General features: G+C 36.6%; 2 protein-coding genes across 7 annotated transcripts in view; one reads left to right on the forward strand and one right to left on the reverse strand.

Moving 5' to 3' along the window:
- Positions 1-19,488, forward strand: part of LOC132783485 (tyrosine-protein phosphatase Lar) — a 118,066-nt gene that overhangs the window by 87,514 nt on the left and 11,064 nt on the right. For 2 of the 6 annotated variants that reach the window (XM_060788685.1, XM_060788683.1), the window contains 9 exons: positions 3,855-4,091; positions 4,152-4,298; positions 4,368-4,643; positions 4,918-4,941; positions 9,410-9,510; positions 11,020-11,212; positions 13,260-13,410; positions 13,498-13,634; positions 16,122-16,418. In XM_060788685.1, coding sequence (XP_060644668.1) covers positions 3,855-4,091; positions 4,152-4,298; positions 4,368-4,643; positions 4,918-4,941; positions 9,410-9,510; positions 11,020-11,212; positions 13,260-13,410; positions 13,498-13,634; positions 16,122-16,418 — 1,563 coding nt within the window. Of the gene's footprint in view, positions 1-3,663; positions 3,728-3,854; positions 4,092-4,151; positions 4,299-4,367; positions 4,653-4,917; positions 4,942-9,409; positions 9,511-11,019; positions 11,213-13,259; positions 13,411-13,497; positions 13,635-16,121; positions 16,419-19,488 lie in introns of those variants that run through there. The other 4 variants (XM_060788688.1, XM_060788684.1, XM_060788686.1 and 1 more) reach the window with 4 other exon arrangements.
- On the reverse strand, positions 362-3,293 carry LOC132798512 (protein screw). The gene has a single exon (XM_060810391.1). The coding sequence runs from the start codon at positions 3,203-3,205 to the stop codon at positions 1,940-1,942; it is 1,266 nt and encodes a 421-aa protein (XP_060666374.1). The 5' UTR covers positions 3,206-3,293; the 3' UTR covers positions 362-1,939.

A 19,488-nucleotide genomic window follows, 5' to 3' on the forward strand; every position in this document is an offset into this window, starting at 1 on the left:
CACATAAAAAGAAGGTAAATTCTGGCCATTTTATGAGCCAATGAGTATAATGTGGGTTTCGACCATTAAAACCCAGCTACAAAAAGCAAGCAACAGGCGGACACCGACCGGAGACAAGACCCAAACACACTTTGACTTTCAAATTTATTGATAAATCTAAGATCTTAAGACTACTTACATATGCCACGTCCAACAAGAAAGAGTTCATAAAAACGCTAAACGCTGATTGAAGATTTTTGCCATAAAGTAGTTCCTTAAAAGCAGCACAAGCTTAATTTAATTTACAATTTAGATATATTTAATTTCTTATAAATATTTATTATACTAATATTATATTTATTTAATAAGTGCCAAGTGAACATAATTTGTCGCCTCCACATTTATTTCATAATGATTAGCATTGGGTAAATTTAATTTTTAATTCAGATTGATTGCTCAAAAACATTAATTTCATAGCTTTCTTACATTATTTTGTGATTTGTGAATTCCATATTTACTGCTAAAAGCGCCACGTTACTTCACGCATAATATCCTATTTATTTATCCTATTTAAATAAATGTTGAAATTTCATAATATTTTTATAGCAATGCCATCAGAGATATGTATTTTTGTTTTGAAGCACAGATATGTACTGTTTGTAATATTATACATTATAGCTAATGCGCTGAATGCCTTTCGAATGTCTTCCATTTAATTCTTAATTTTATTAACCTGCTAGTAATACCATTTTGAGCTGTAATTTTGTCATTCAATTCTACTTGCAGAACATCGAAAATAGCTATCTGTATAACATTGTATTATAAATTTCTTCTTCACACGTACCGAATATACCAATATTCGCAATGCGCTAAATGCATTTCGTGATTCTCCAAATATTTCGAAATTTAATAACGCCTGTTAAATGTCATAATTGCTTGCGATTTGTAGCTTTTATTTGTTGAATATTGTACACCATGAAAAGTTTCCAAGACTTCCATATAATTTATGTCACCTATTCCTGTATTTTTATATATATTTTCCTTTTGTAACAAGTTTCCATTTGTGTCATAGTAATTCATTCTTGTCCATGAATACTTGTGAATTCTCCATAATATATCTAATATACCCAATGCGCTGAATGCAAATACAAAGTGAAAATGTGTAAAATATCTCGTATAAAATGCGATTCGGTTCACATAATAAGCAACATCCAAATATGGTTAAAAATTTCAATATTAAATAAATCCAACATTATTCACAAAGCATTATTCCAAATCATTAAAAATTCTCTGAATTCGACTGCAGTTATATCAAATATCTCCAAAATATTTGCCGTACTTGGTAATTTTTTAAGTACACGAAATAAAAGTGAGAAGATCCAAATTATCATAATTATCATATTATTCATAATCATTTCTTGAATTGTTCCGTATATTGCTCCTTTAAATATTTCTAATCCATGCGGATAATGTCATGTGGCTGCGTCCAATATATTTCCCAGAGCTATATTCTGAGTACCAAACAACCGCAATGTGCTTCCAGGAGTTGGAAATACTCGTTGATAGTCCGCCTATTCCGTGGATTGGGAATGCTTAATATTCAATCTCTATAAGCATACCGCAAATTCAACGTTTCGGGCTCATTCGGCGCATTGGGAACAATGAGTAAATGGAACCCATTCGCTGAATGTATTCACAAAGTCATATGTCCCGAATTCGCCGAATGTGCCCGAATACGCCGAGTGTACAGATCAAAATATATCTGTTTTGAAAGCATTTCTTTTATGCAAAATTTTGAATTTCTCAAAAATTTTATATTATTTTTCCAAATTTATATTTATTATTTCAACACTACGTCTACAACTAAACTAACAAAAATTGCTTACTCTCTAAAAAGAACATGTTGAAATGAAAAGATCATGTTGAAATTAAAAACTACGCCTCCTTGATTCAAAGCACATTAATGACAACCACACTCCTTTGCCACCGCCTTTTGGTACTTGGTTAAATCGATAATATCGTCATTCAGATATCTCAGTATGGTTATCGCACCCAGCTCAGTGGGCACACAGCATGGCTTGGGTAGATGCGGTTGCTTCAGATGCATCAGGGTTTGCACAATCGCATGATTCGTGGCGTTCATTTTGGTGCCCAAAGGAAAATTGCAGCCACCACCGCAGAAATACGCCTCGAACTTCTTGGGTGCTATGACCCAGTTGTGCATTTGCAGTTCCCTGAAGTCGACAGTAAAATTAAGACGCTCGCATTGTTGCGGCGGCTTGTAGAGATCGGGCATCGGTGGCGGACCCTGCGGATGTGCATGTGGATGCGAATGGTGTCCACTTGGCAGAGTTGCCTTGCGCTTGTTCAGCTCTCTCTTGAAGCGCAGTTTTTGTACCTTGACCAACAGCTCGGGACCATTGAAGTAGCCGACAATAAAGGGCTCCAGGCTGGACCGTGATGTTGCCTGTTGGGGCGGCACTAGACCGGAGACTAAAGCACTCAAGTGCTCCCCATCCAGAGCTGACACAGAGATGCGTAGCTCATGGCGATGCGACTGCTGGAAGTTCTGCAGCAACCAAGTGTGCAGTGTCTGCGTTAGATTAAACTCCAGCCAGCCCTTGTAATTGCTTGTGGTATTCACCGAGTGCAGTATGCGATAGACAGGCTCGTCGTCATTCATTTCCTGATGACTGTAGATTCTCCTGTAAATGGACACAGTAAAGTTCTGTCGCTGCATTCCCAGTGCGGAGGGCTGCTTATAGATACGTAGCATGGCTTGAACCAACTGCAGATCCCTGGGCACATCGTTTGTATTGAAGCTAATATGCAGATCCATTACATTGCTCGGCACTTTGGGTTGCAGCTTGAGGCGACTGGAAAACGTCAAGATACTATTGCAGCTGGCAATCTCCTGTCGATCCGCATTTGTGACCAGTATGTCATCGTCCACAGAGCGCTTGTGCCGCTGATGCAGCACCTCCAGTGGCTCCTGTTCCTCGTTAATCTCATTGTACACTTCCAGCAAAAACTTTGAGGCCGAGTTATGCAATTTCGGTGCCTCCATGCGTCTGGTTCTGTCACCCAGGTCCAGTAATTCAACCATCTCCAGTTGCTCATTGTGCACTCGAGGTGCAGGCAGAGCTGATTCCATGTGTGTGTTGACTGTCATGTAGGTGGTGCCTTGAACGCACAAGAAACTTGATAAAAGCAGTGACAGGAACATGCTGATGCTTGCTAGCTGCTGAACAATAAGTGACTGACTTGACTTGTGCCAGCATCTGTGTTTTATATATGCGAGAGTTGACAGGTAGAGTACTAACATATGCCTTTTCTTGCAATAAAAACAATGTGGCCTGCCTAAAGGGTTGAGAAACGATTTAAGAAACGTCTAACGGATTAACCCAACCATAAGTAAACCTACCTATCGTAGATTACCTAACCGAAAATATACCTAATCTGAGAAGATATAAAGTACTTTTTTTGTCGCTCTATTTTAGGTTCAGGTTAATATGAAAATTCTACAATGTGAATTACAGTTTCCAGCAAATTCGTTCAAAACTGAACTTTCAACAGAATACTCGTTGTATTCAAATTAGTTTCTTATTTTAAGTATATTTTTATTCAAACACTTTTGCTCTATCTATCGCATTATTCACAAAATTGTATGCAATAATACACACTACAGCAATACAGTTGATGAACAAGATTGACAAGACAATTGAATCTAAAAGAAATTGCAGTCTTTGCAAGTATCAGCTGTAAAAGTGATTTGCAATATGTTGAAATAAGTCCACTAACAATAAATTTAGAAATTGAATTTTCCAAGAAAATTAAATCATTTCTCACAATATTTTCTTGTTTTTTTCTTTCAGGCATTCTTCAAATCAACAACAGCCGTGAAGAGGATCAAGGCAAATACGAGTGTGTTGCAGAGAATTCCATTGGCACCGAGCACTCGAAGGCAACCAACTTGTATGTGAAAGTGCGTCGTGTTCCGCCAACTTTCTCCCGTCCACCAGAGACCAACAACGAAGTGATGCTAGGATCAAATCTAAATCTCTCCTGCATTGCTGTTGGCTCACCCATGCCGGCTGTCAGATGGATGAAGGGTAAATAGTGCAACATAAAGCCACATATAAGCCATTATACTAACGTTAACTCCCACGCAGGTGCACATGATCTGACGCCAGAGAACGATATACCCATTGGAAGGAATGTGCTGCAGCTGACAAACATACAGGAAAGTGCGAATTTTACCTGCATAGCAGCCTCTTCCTTGGGTCAAATTGAATCCGTGTCTGTTGTCAAAGTGCAATGTAAGTAATGCCATAAAATAAAAGAAATATTAATTTCAATAATAATAATATTCAACACTTTTCTTGCAGCTCTGCCTACGGCTCCGACTGATGTGCGCATCTCTGAGGTGACGGCGACTTCGGTGCGCCTGGAATGGTCCTACAAAGGTCCCGAAGATCTGCAGTACTATGTCATCCAATACAAGCCGAAGAATGCGAATCAGGCCTTCAGCGAGATTAGCGGCATCATAACCATGTTCTATGTGGTGCGTGCTCTCAGTCCTTATACGGAATACGAGTTCTATGTGATTGCCGTTAACAATATTGGACGTGGTCCGCCCTCGACTCCTGCGACCTGTACCACCGGTGAGACAAGTGAGTACCTCCAATCCACATACAATCCATTCCCAGATAAAACCCACACTAACTGTTCTCTACATGTATTTCTCTTTCTACATGCTGCTCCTTGCTTGGGAAAATAAGGATATTTTCCAAGAATTTTTGTGTGCAATTTGATTTTATTTTTTATTTTGCTCGTGGATTTCGTTTGCGATTTTTATGTAAAGTACGCTACTAACCCTTTCTTGCAATGTTTATCTCCCTCTCTTTCTCTCGCCGTCTCTCTTGTTCTGCTGCTTAGGTGATTTTTCAATTGGTGGCACAAGTAAGTATCCTTAGCGTGTTGCAAGTACGCGAAGCCTTTTGCTTTTGCTTTGGTGGCTAACAAAATTTGATGGCCAAAACAATTTCAATAACAATTCTTGAGCAGCATTCACATAACATTATGGCAATCCCGTACTCAGTTTTCCTTTTCTATCTAAAAACCTTATGCCACTTGGCTGAGAAAACAGCTTTTCTCTGCCATCGAATCAAAGGTAAATGCAATGTTTAAAAACCGTTGCATACGCAGCTGCGTCGCTTAGCTATACAGCTGATGTATGCGCCTGTGTGTGTGTGCTTTTGTGTATGTGAGGGTAAACAGGCACCCGCCACTAGAACCCGCCCTCTGATGCCACACAATGTGGCAAGCAGCGCATAAAGTTTGCATTGTTATGCGTTCGTATGAATGCGCATCAATGTCCTCGTATGGTTACGACTATCTCTCTTGCTCCATCTCTTTCGATCTCTCTCTCTTTATTCCTTTTTGAACTCGGCTTGTGCGTATGCCTCCGTCGGTCTGTATGTCTGTCCGCGTATATGCAACGCTGTTTTAGCCATGGCAACAGCGCTCACTGCATCCTGCTGCTGCCTCTCGGAGTGCGTTTCGTTTCGTACTTTTTATTCTCTGTAGCTTGTCGTATAAAAGTTGAAAACTTTTATTGCCGCAATTATGCTTATCGCTTGCCCAATATCGTTTCGAAATATTATTTCGATAGCAATTGCCACACACAAAAAGAAACTAGCAACTGTATCGTGCAACAGCAGCTGCAACAGCAACAGCAACAACAACTGCAACTACAGCATTTGATATTGGTGTGGATAATGACACGTGTCGCCTTTGGGTTCGATTTGGTTTCAGCTTAGGTAGCAGCTGACAAAGACCTATTTATGGCTTTTACCGAGAGCGAGATGCAGCCAAAGCGATTGCCATAAACACCAGACAGTTTAATGAGACGCCAGTGTTGAATAACGGCCGCAGCTGTCAAGTACATTACGCACCTGAACCATAACTTAAATCGCACATATAGATAATGGCGTTCACAGAGCGAATACCGATTATACGAACGGCCCTAAATCATCTCGAAAATAAATAAGTAATTGATGAGGTTTTTAAAGAGGTCTATTAAAAACATTTTGATTTTATTGCAGAGAGGCTTAACAAGATTTATATCATCTACAAAGTTCATACTCAATGTGACATTTTTTATATGATTTATCTAAACTAACTCGAATCTCACAAATCGTTAAAGCTTAGTTATACATAAAATAATAAGACATTTTAATTAAAAGCTTTCAATTTTGTAGTAAACTCGCCTCGTCTAATATAGTAGTAGTTAAAGTTACCATTTGTCTAAAAAATTAAACAATATTTGAATGTTCTTCCTTTCAAATAAGTTAACATTTAAAAAGCTACTTCAAATTTTTGCCCCAAATTTTTTAAGTTTATAAAAATATTTTCTGTTTAAGTCTGTATCACAGCAGAGTATGAATATGAATTTCAATGGCTTATTAATGCTATCTAGATTCAAAGACAGCAAATGCTGCAAAAACGAAAACAAATTCGATTCGTGATCCGTTTGGGGGAATCACATAATGCGAATTTAACATGGTTATGCATGCTTGGGTACAAAGTTGACCTGCGTCTTATCTAGATTCCATCTGTAAACATCCCAACACTTGTTTCCAGCTGCATTTGCGTGTTTCGATATATCCTCGGCAATGTCTGAGGTTAAGCTGTAGATACTTGGCTTGGCTTGGTTTGGTTGAAGTTGCTGCTATCTTGTATTCCAATTTGGATGTAATACGTGTAATAGGGCCTAATACGTTTAACTTTAATGCGCAGCCATACACGCATACAGTTGCACCAAAACATACACACACACATTGGTACTTACAAGTGTGTTGGCAACTCTTTAACAGCTCCTTTCGGCATGTAATAGGTCAAAGGGCGTCCTGGCGCATGTGTGTGTATATTTGTATTGCATGTGTGTGTGAGTGTGTGTGTCTCGGAGGCTGCTAAGAATTTAGTGCTATAAGCTGTAGGCGTGAGGCTGGCATGCAAGGGATACATATTAATGGAGCGTATCCGTATGTAATGTATATGCTCTTAAATGCAGCTTACGTGACGTTGCCACACGACGCACACAGCCAAGGAGCTGCCAGGATAACTGGCAGACAGTTAGGCAGACGCAAGGGTTGCAGGGGCGGTGGCGTTGGCGTTGGCAAGGGGGGGGAAGTCATGGCATCCTGGCCAGACAGTTGCTGCTGCTGCTTCAGCTGCCTGGCAAAGCTATTGCAATTTTTTGGAGTGCCCATGTGCTGCATGCAAATCTTAGCCCAGAGCCGGCAAATGGCAATGCCAGTTCGGTTCCATCCGGCAATGGGTTCGTGCCACTCACACACACACACACACGCACATACAGAAACACACACACACACATACACAGACTATTACAGAGTTGTGTAACAGATGAGATGCTTGCCATATAAATTGTGGGTAAAACGCTGCAGTGGCACATGTAGATATTGCAGTAAAATTGTGAGAATTGGAATTTATTGATTGGCCATTAACCAATTGGGGTGCACAAGAAAAGGAAGTGAACGCCTGCCTCTCTATTCCCCGCATCACAAGCTCGCTTATGGCAGACGCATAGCATTTGGTAACTGAACTCAACCGAACTGACTCGAAACTCGTGACGCTTGTCAGCAATTGAGGCGATCAAATGCTGTTCTCACTAATTAGCAGTGGTTGCCCCTGCTCCTGCCTCTGCCCCTGCCCCTGCACTAATCTGCTCTCTTTTCCACTCCTCTCTCCAGCACAAGCTGCTGGCCAACAAATTCACGCCTCGCAAATGCATTCCAAACATGTGCGAATGCGGTTAAGGCATCAGCTCGACTGCCAAAATGCCCTGGCAGACAATTTGCGGGAGCTTTTTACATCAAAATTACTTTAAGTCTAATCAATTTAAATTTAAATTTGACTTTGAACTCAGTTTTAGAAAAGCATTAAAAAATATGTCAAATCAAGTTCAAGTTAATAACCTGTAGAACATAGCAAATCGCAGCCTTAAATAACGGATAAAAATATTGTAATTTTTCAAATCAATTTCAATTCAAAATCCACTCTAACTTCCAACTCCTTGCATGTCTAAATTTGAGGTAGCTCATAAAGTTAAACAAACAAGCATTTGACATTTGTCTGTGAACTCGCTAATATGCCATTTCACACTTGATGTGAAGGGTGTGAGAATTAGATGCCTATTGCATATTTCTAGCCCTGTTAGTATAATGTGCAACTAGACAGGCAGACAGTTGAGTTGGGCTGATTTTAAGTTCGTTTTCGCATTGTTTTCCTAAACAACAAAATGCAGTTAATGTGTGTGTTGTGCTCTGCTCTATTCCGTTTTGTTCTGTTCTGTTTTGTGTATGCGAATGGCGCAGCACACATTATAAATGCAAAATTCGCACTATAATGCGTCGGACTTGGCATGGCAGCAGCAACAGCAGGAAAAATGTTTACAATGACGGGGATGGACATGAGGATTCAACAAAAGTTCAGTGCCAGTTCCCAGGAATTGTGATGGATGATTGTTTGCATTTGAAAACATTTGTGCGGCGGCCCTAATACCGTTGGTTTATATCCCCCGAACTTCCCCCAATCTAACTTGCCTCATCGCTCTCCTGTCCGGTTTCTGTCGCTGCATTTGATTTAAAACCCTGACTATTGCCAAAATGCCGAAATTCATTTAACGAAATTGCATATGCATGACTGACACCAAGGAAAATGGGTGGAAAAGTGGCTAAAATGGGGAGGAGACGATGAAGCTTACGACGAGTCCGTGTTTAAAGTGCATTTGATTGTGAATGATCGAAAACTATTGTGAGTTATTTCACGTCCAACATCACAGCCAGAAACTAAATTACTTCACCGACACACATTCACACAGCCATGCAATTATGGCAATTGATTGATCAAACTAATTAAAATCAACAGCAAAATTAGGAAAAATTAACGCATATTGTATGACGTTTAAATTCTACTCGTAATAGATAATTATAGTGAATTGAATTGATGTCAACTTTATATTCGTTTAATTAAGTACGTAAGCAAATGCAGAAAGCCGTTTATTAAACCAAGTGCTTTAGCATTTCTATTTTATCCACTCGGAACTAAGTCGATTTGCAGCATGCAATGTCATCGCTTTCCGTAAATGTTTCTGGCTTTCTGCACAACTGAGTGCAGAGTTGTTGTGCAGAGAGGCCAAGATGTCCCATTATCAAATTATTAAACCAAATATTCATGCGTTCTTAAACAAGCATTAACACAGCTGTCCTTTGTTGCAAAACAGACAGAGAAATTGCTTGGCAATCCTCATTTTATGTTGACAATGCCAAAATGCTCATCGTACTCCCAGCTATGTATCTCTACCTCAATCTCTGACTCTATATCTCTATCTCTTTCGGTCTTTCAGAAATGGAAAGTGCACCTCGTAATGTGCAAGTGCGCCCGTTGAGCTCATCCACGATGATTATTACTTGGGAGCCACCAGAGACGCCCAATGGACAAGTGACCGTAAGTACCTGGCATCAAGTACGCATATTAAACAACAACCCGAACACAGATTCCAACAACGACAACATGAACAAACGACTCCCGACCCCGACCTCGATCCTGACTGCAAGTTTTGAGACCGAGTCTCTCTCTCTCTCTCTGTCTCTTTGACTTGGGGCCATGCCCGGGGCTCGACACTTTGTCACATGGTGAGGCCAAATGACGTTAGCCATGTTTGTCAGCTCGAGACGAGACGAGAGCCAGAGAAGGCAAAGAGCAAAACGTTTAAATGCAAATGTGCGAATGAAATCAAAGCCACACAGTCAGTCAGGCCAGTCCACTAGCCTCCCCCTCTATACGCTCGACTGCCGTTTTCATTCTTCAGGATGAACTGAATGCCCAGCAGCCTGCTGTAGGTCCTCGCTTCTGAAGCACATTGATCGAGCAAAGTGCTAGGCCGCAATTGTTGTGGTCTCTATTGTTGTGCGTCGTCGTGTGCTTCAAATGTTGCCGGCTTGCAAACTGTCCTCACCACAAAATGCCAAAATTATAAAGTTCACAAATCTGAGACCACAAAACCATATTTCATTTTTGGTTATCAGTTTCCCCATTTCAAACAGTTTATGGCCAAACGATTTTGTTCCATCGACGCACAACAGCTGCAACTGCATTTAAATTTGTTTTTGCATCGAAAGATTGCGGTTGCGAAAAATCCTTTGTGATAAACTTAATGATATGATGTTGCTCATACAAAATGAAGCTAGACCGCAAATTCTTAATAGCTTAAGCTTTGTTTAAGTACTTAACTGAACTTTTCTCAATAATCGTTGATTATCGACAGTTCATTTTGTGTTTTTTAAGCATTTTTAATGCTATTTGACTATACTGAGTCAAAGTACATTTTTCCTTAACATTTATTTGTTTTAAAAAGGTTTTTATGTAAACTGAGATTTCAATTAAATTTGTACTCAACAGAACTTTTTAGCCATCATTGATCAGAAATTTTGTGACTACATTTAAATTTAGAATACAAATATAAAAAGTTTTAATATTTATTCTTATTTTATGGTTCATTTTGTAGAATTTTTGTTGCTTTTGTCTGCATTGTCAAAAAAGACTAACTTTTTGCTTACAACTATTTCAACAAATTACAGTCGACTGTATTCGACTGAAAGATACCCGCTACTCATTTGCAAAAACCATTTTCTACAAATATACCGAATATGCACCTCAAAACCACTACATTTTAAATATGTCATAAAATAAACTATATGTCGGAGATGACACCTTCTGCATGTTACATAAATTTCCTAACGGCACAAAAATATAATACCCTTATACTCAATGGGTAGCTGGTATAAAAAGTTATCGAGAGCTCATAACTTTTTTGTGAATGGAATTTTACATTAAATTTGGACTCCATAAACATCGTCAGTTAATAATTTTGTGACTGAATTTCAAACATTTAAATAAGTTTACTTACTGCATTTAAGAAGTTGTAATACTCATTTGGTTTCTGTCATTTATTAGGGCTACAAGGTGTACTACACGACCAATTCAAATCAACCGGAGGCCTCTTGGAATGCCCGAATGATTGACAATAGCGAACTCACAACCATATCGGAGCTAACACCCCATGCCATCTACACGGTCCGCATACAAGCATACACCTCAATGGGAGCCGGTCCAATGTCCACGCCGGTTCAGGTGAAGACACAGCAAGGTGAGTGACATTGCACCTAAAATTGATTGCCCAATCAAACCCAATTACTTGTCACACAAACAAACACGCTCACACCGACACCTACACACACACGTACACTCGGTTGTTAGCTCACAATGTTAGACGTTGAATGTTAAATGTGAATTGTGAAATGCATTTGCTGGGAGTGCACTAAGACATGGACAATTTAATTGATCGGAGATTATACCACTTATTTAATTATAATTCTAAATGACAAGCGAATCGTGTGTACAGTCAATCAAGAATACTGTTCTGTTAATCATCTTTAACTATCTACGAGAGTTATCACATTATCCAGCCAAGCTTACAATACTCAAAATAATTAATTCTAATATTAGTTTTCGTCAACTTTAACGATTTCAAGCGTACTAATTATATTATTTTTCAAAGTGCGTAACATGGTTGCATATTTTAATTTAAAGCTTTACTTCAACTCTGCTTGCAAATTGTTAATTTATTGTAATTTTTAGTAGCTGGCAACATTCTCTTATGTGGCTTTAAAGCCACAAGACATTCTTTAAGCAAGTTGAAATGTTTTTGTAAAAGACTAAACAAGCTTCACGCATAGTTTTCCCTTAGATGAAAGACATTTATTCCATTTACTTACGAATTTCAACGCACTTATAACTCTGACTGTGTATGTGTGTATGTTGTGTGCGAATATACACACTTGTGTGTGTGTATGTGTGTTTGATTGCATCTGTGCGTGTGCATGCAGCAAATATTCATTAAGTTTGACTGCTGAAGCAATTGCATTTGCCATACTTTGATATGCAGCTTTGTGACCAAGCCAGAGCAAGAATTCTGATCGGGTTAAAGGGAAAGAACTTTGGGGTGATTGTTTATATATACATGCATGTATGCGTGTGTATCTGTGTGTGCTGGTTTTGGGGATTGGAGATTGGGTGGCAAGGTTTGCTACGATGTGGCCAGCAGTTTATGGTCTGACTTTAAATTTGTTGCATTTGCCGTATTTGTTGCACTTGTAGCGGTTGCCTAATGCGCTTAGCTTTATTTGTGCCAACCCCTGGTCAGCGCTGCCTGAATGCCTCAATGGCACCGACTTGCTGACTGACTGAGCGACCGACCGGCAGGGGGTCCTTTGTGTAGCACAGGATTACTAAGATTTGCATTGGAAATTGCAGCTACAAAACTATTCAAATTTCAAGTGCAAATATTAAATTAAAAACGGTATTTCAGAAAGGAATTTCAGTTAAAGCTTTTATCAGATTATAGAGGGGATAGTTTTTTTTTCTGCGCAAAGATTAAAACGAAAACAAATTGTAAATATTTATCAAAAATTGAATAAATTGATTTAAAAGTAAATTTTAATAAAGTTCTCCCGAATGATACGAAAATATTTACTGAATGCTATAAATCAATTACATTTAATCTTAGTATATTTAGAAGTATTTTGTGAGGTTGAACTTTTAAAAAGTCAAAAATATTTTCATGACATTGTTTTAAAAGAAAGTAAAAGGTTGACGATTTTTGCAAAGTACTTTATCATCATCAAATTGAGAGCAAGGCAAATGCATATGTGATGACGGTTGAGACACATGAAATGCATTTAAGGCCATAAAAACAATAATTATTTCTCTTGAGGGTATATAAATCATTTAAAAACAAACTATTTGCTTTTGATAGACCAAGGCAATGTGGTCAAAATGCGGACAGAACTCTCGTTATGGAGATGCAAACACATTTATTATATACACAACCAATTCCATGAGCAGCAAGTAAATTTGTTTTCAAGTGCGTGAGTGTACGATGTTTGTGTGTGTGTGCGTATGTGAAACATCATATCAGAATTGGCATATATAAATAAATGCCACATTGATTTGTTTGTATTTTATTTAATTTCCGTAATTTCCGTTTCATTATTACCAAACCAACCAAAACCGAAACCAAATATGTGCGCACGTGCTATATACATGGATGCTCCCTGGGTATATCACTCATTCCTGATTCCACCTGAACCACCTATCCGGACACCCTCTATGCGTATGTGTACACTGAAATACAGGTGTGCCATCACAACCGAGCAATTTCCGGGCCACTGATATCGGCGAGACCGCAGTCACATTGCAATGGTCCAAGCCGACGCATTCCAGCGAGAATATTGTCCATTATGAGCTCTATTGGAATGACACATACGCCAATCAGGATCATCACAAGTGAGTTAACAATTCACCTAATTCAATATAACGAAATACGCAAATATAATTAACTTATGTACACACATTCGCATACGCATTTTGCAGGCGCATTTCCAACTCGGAGTCCTATACGCTTGATGGTTTGTATCCTGATACCCTGTACTACATTTGGCTGGCAGCTCGTTCGCAGCGCGGCGAAGGCGCAACCACGCCCCCAATACCAGTACGCACCAAACAATATGGTAAGTGATTAGCCTCTTGTCTTTATGCTAAGTTAAGTTCCCAAAAAAAAAACAAAACAACTCAATTAAGCTGTAGCAATCGTACGAGTTTCTATAGTTTAAGTACAACAACAACTAAAAACCAATCAAAACAAAAACAGATATTTAATTTCCAATACTTATATAAATATACCATTATTATATATAATTACATATAAACTACATATATACATATATATCTATATATATATATTCCATAAACCTTTTAAAATGTAGTTGATTATTCAGTTGAAAACCCGTTATATAAAGTTCTGTATGTGCGAGTTTTGAGTGTGTGTGTGTGTGTGTGTGTGTATTGTGTGTTATGGCCCTCACAAGGAGACAGGTAAAACTTCGTTTGTACTGTGTGTGTGATTGGGTGAAAGCGTGTGAAAGGTGTGAAATGAATTGCACTCTTTAAATCACTTATAATACTTTATATATACTATATCCTATTCAATAATGTATATGTGATTGTTCTGGTTTCTTGCAAGTTCTATGTTTATCATATGTATAATTAGTTCAATATATATTACACTATATTATACACATTTATCTAGGCTATACTTAAAAATATACATACATGTACAATTTACACACAGTTAGTTAAGTTAATACCCTACATCTACATACAACAGCTTAGCTTAGGCATACTATCGCAAAAAAAGTCTCTAATATACAAAACCAAACTAGAAACACGCCTCAAATTTTATCGCAGAATCAACAGATTACAGAATATTTAATTTTGTATTTAACTAAAAAAAATAAAGAAATTCTGAATAAAAAAAAACTGCAATCTGTTGATGAAACAACACGATCTAAAATCGAAACTCTGAAAACATCACCACATGACAGTTACAAACACAACTCTACTCTTACAATAACAACATGAGAGAAAACAACAGAGAAATATTCAACATTAAATTACTTTTTTGAATGCTTTATTTGTGCACGAAATTGTTTGTGAAATTGTTAAGCAACTTGCACCCAAAATATGTAGTTTTATTTGCATTAGCAATTTATGTTTCGAGTGTTAAATTATGCAAATGATGATGTATAGTAAGGTGATTGCAATTCAACTATTTCTAAGCATGTGTCAAAATTGTGAATACAAACTGCAAACTGCAAACTGCAAACTGCAAACTGCAAACTGCAAACTGCAATGGCAACTGCAATTGCAACCGAAACCACAAAACCAAAATTCGTAGACAATACTCGTAGCCTGTCTGAGTTTCTGTGCAGATCTGTGTCTGTGTTTAGTAATTGATTTTGAAACGCGAAGAGAAATGTGAAATGGAAATGGAAATTGTAGAGGAAATGAAAATAAATGTGGAAGTGGAAGTATCTATGCATTGTTGCATCCATCACTTTTGGTTTTCATATTTGCACGTTTTGCATATTCGCATGATTTTGCGCATAATTAAAATACTAAGTGGTTCTAGTGGTTCTCGTGGTGCCTGGCTTAACGATTGTTTTGCGGCTTCGTTTTCAGAGCAATGAGAAATGAATGTGTTTAGCATTTGTATTAAATTGACTTGTTCCTTAACTTTCAGTTTTGCAATAAATTATTTTAACTGTTTCGATAGCAATTTTCATGTTTCATGTTTCGTGTTTTGTTTTCCATTTATCTAAACTAATTGGTATTCTAGTTAGAATATATTACGAGCATCGTGCATCTACATTTACTTTGACACATATTTGTAACTTAACTAGACAAATGTTTTTATGTATAGTTTACTTAAATTCTAAAACCACATGGTTTATGCAAATTAAATGTTTATAAAACTCATATGCCATGTGTGTGTTTATATTATTGTCTATCTGTAAGTCTATGTACTGAGTGTGAGTGTGAGCGAGATCCTTTATATTAAGTTATCGCATATTGCTATAATATATAATATTTATATGCATGCTTGCTAAATGATTTGTGTTTTAGTAAACAACAAATATATTTGTATTTCATTGTCAATCTTTCGTAGCATTTAGTGTAAAATCTAGCCAATACTGTAAATACAATTTTCAGCTGAAAATCGTTACCAAAAAATATGCACAATTATTTCAAGAGAAGCTTTTAATGAGAAATTCGAAGATCTCGCAATGCAAAAGCAACTACAACATTATTTGCATAAACCATTGGATTTAATTATGTCTTGAGAATATATTTTTAAGTTTCATTTTGATTATTTCAAATATCAACTTATATACTTATGCCTAACCATTATGTCATTTATTAAATATTTTGTTTTGTGCTTTCTTTCGTTACATGTTTTTCGTTTTACAAACATTTCTTTTGGGTTTTAACGCTAATCGCTGAACGCTATGAAAATATAAAAACTCCACAACTAAATAACCTTACATAATCTCAACCTAATTTTGGCTATGCAAAACCAAAATCATCTCAACAAAAACCTAAACCAAAAAAAAAAAAAACCACACAATACGTACCGTTCCCATCTATTATGTAATTAGTACCAGGTGCTCCGCCACGCAATATCACGGCGATTGCGAACAGCTCGACAACGATCTCGCTTAGCTGGCTGCCACCACCAGCGGAGCGCTCCAATGGGCGCATCATATACTATAAGGTGCTGTTCGTGGAGGTGGGTCGCGAGGACGACGAGGCGTCCACTCTCACTCTGAACATGACCCAAATAGTGCTCGATGAGTTAAAGCGCTGGACCGAGTACAAGATCTGGGTACTCGCCGGCACCTCGGTGGGCGATGGTCCACGCTCACATCCGATTATAATTCGCACTCAAGAGGATGGTATGTATGCCAATGACAATCTTACGTATGCGTAAGTCTTAACTCAAATCGTATTTCTTATGTTTCCATTATCATTTTTAATTTACCTTTACCATTTATATTCATACGTTATTATAAATTATAATTATCCAATTCTAAGTTTATTTCAAACGTTATTTAACAAATTCGTTTAGTTTACACCAAATCTTATCGACTTATAACTCATACTAATCAAAGAAATTTTTGTACAACTTTTGAATTTTGATAACGAGCACCCAACGCAGGAGCTGCCGCAACGCATAATGGAGCGTTTTCTCTCCTTTGTTTTTGTTTCGTTTGAAATTACACAATTGACTTTTGTTCTGTGTATGTGTGTTTACATCAACCAGTAAATACCATATACCCTATTTTATAACATACGTACCATAAGTATTTTTCAATGCTGCACACATCCGACTTTTTGAATGCAGCAGTATTAATTCAAACCCCATTTTAATTTGTAGACTTTTAAGTTCTTCAAAATACAACCCATTATATTTTCACCAATAATCGCAAAGTTTATACATATGTAAAATGTACCGATTCTCAAAAGTTTCTGTTATTTTTATCTTTGCTGAATTTTCTGTTTTTTTAAGCTTTCTTATAAACTACCCTCGTCTCTTATTGGATTTTTAAAAGTCTTTATAAAACTTTGGAAAAAGTGAAGTTTTGATCCAGACCCCTTACATTAATATCTCATCAAAAATTCAATCTCTTAGGTTGTGTTCTTATCATTTTGCTTTTCGTTTATGATGTTTAAGCTCATTAATTTTTTATTTCAATCAAAAACAAAACAAAAAAAAAACAAAAAATTTTTAATTGGTAATATAAAATTGCATATTTTTTGGCGCAATTTTTGACTACTTTTTTGCACTTGTATCTCTATAAAAAAACAAAAATCCAAGTCAACTTTTTAGCACAACTCCTATATTGTGTTTTTGTTATTTAAACGACTCTCAATCGTCTTGATGAAAGATAACTGCATTAACCGAATTGGAAATATACTATAAATATATAATAAATCATATTTTTTGATATAATGCATTCAACTTTTTGTGGTAATTTGTATAGCACCCAAATATAAAAAAAAGCCATGAGCTCTGTGTTTTTGTAAGCGCACCAGATATACTATTATTACAACTACTATTACTTCTACTATTACTACTACTATTTCTACTACTATACATACTTACATACATACATACTTACAAAACTATCTACTGCAAATATAATCTACCAAAATTGTATGATTTTTAGGAATTTAGTTAGTTGATTGTTGGTGCTTATTTTCCCTATTTTGTTTTTGTTTATCATTGTGTGTAGCCGCTAAAGGACCACATTAAATATAAAATTGATTTATTTACATAATTAAATTTATGCAATTATAAATGTAAACAAAACTCCTAACGGGCCTAAAATGGTCGTTGTTACCCCATCCCCAATTGCCACGACCCAATTTCCCCAAATCCTCCTGCTATTCCACACTTTTGTTGTTGTGTACCTTTGGCAAATATTGCAACGCATTTCTTTGCATTTATTTATATATTTTATATTTGCATACGCTTGCAGAGAGAGAGAGAGCACTGCACTACTTCTATATACATATATATCTAACAGTGCGTGTCACGTCTATGATAGAATTATTTTCGATGATAGTTTAATATGTAGCTGAATGCAAATATTGCAAGTTATTTTCATATATTGTCGTGTTTGTATAAGTGAAATGTAGCATTACGATATCGCTTAGCTGCTATAAAAACTATATTTCCAATATTAGTTTTGTATGGAATAAAGTTTGATTGCTCTACACAGCTCGATGAAAATTATCAAAAGAGATTTATACGAAATTTAAATTTAACTTTCCAATTTAAATTAAAGAGCCTTTAGTAAAAAGAATTGTAATCATTATCGACTACCTTTCAAGGAGCTTTTTATAGAAATTGTGCTATCAGAAGAAAAAAATATACTTACACAAATATACAATTTTTTTTGTCATGCATATAACATATAACTACATATATCTCTCTGCAAGGGTATTAACGCTGCGGTAACCCGTAGGTTGATGTTTTTTATTTGATTTCTGATTCATACACATATATATATATACACACATATACATACGTATATAGCCACATGTATGCATACATATTTAATAACATTTTGCAGCCGCTCGGTGTAATCTTTTTGAGCCTCTTCTCCCTGTCAACTTTGTGTTTTGTTTTTTGGCACCCATTTTGCACTTTGGCGCCTATATTGCACCCTCTCGGACCTATCAACCTTGATGATTTTGCTGTTGTTGTTGTTGTGTTTTTGTATTTATTTATTATTTTATTTTATTGCTATGCAAATACGCGTGCAATACACAGCAGCAACATAGAGAAAATCCTTAAATTGATTTTCGCACAAAAATTATTTGATTTTTGCATTTAATTTGCATTCTGTTGACACATTTGATTAAGTTTTATTTGCCATCCGCCATCACCTGCATGTTTGCACAGTTAACACATTTGCATCTGGTTCACAATTTTTTAATTTTTTTTATTACACTCACCTGGATATCTTTTGTGTTTACTGCCATGGTTACTGACATGGCGCCCCTCTGAGTTGATCCTGCTATTTGTGAAACCAATTTTATTATTTCTCTACTCAATTGTCGCAGTGTTTTTATAAATATAGAAAAATGTGCTAATTTGGAATAGATAGAGTCAATCAGAAATTGGCAGATAATTAAACAGCCGTTAAAAAGATACATCAACATTTTTAATAATAATAAATATAAGTGCGTGCCTGGCATAAATTATGAACACTTTTTGTACTACTTAAAAAAACATTTTATTAAAATTAATTAACTCCGGTCAAAGCTTTAACTCTTACCAAAGAAACATTTTTTATAAAGTTAAAACAGTTAATATTTGAAATTGCGGATAATGCACACAATGCAGTCGTTTTATTGGGTAGAAATTTAAAAATATTATCAATTCACATAAGAAATAGAAGGAGCACATTTTTTATATTCATATTATTTTTATAATATTCAATCCGTTTACCATAT

Source organism: Drosophila nasuta, chromosome 2L, assembly GCF_023558535.2.
Source record: "Drosophila nasuta strain 15112-1781.00 chromosome 2L, ASM2355853v1, whole genome shotgun sequence".
In the NCBI taxonomy this organism is placed as follows: domain Eukaryota; kingdom Metazoa; phylum Arthropoda; class Insecta; order Diptera; family Drosophilidae; genus Drosophila; species Drosophila nasuta.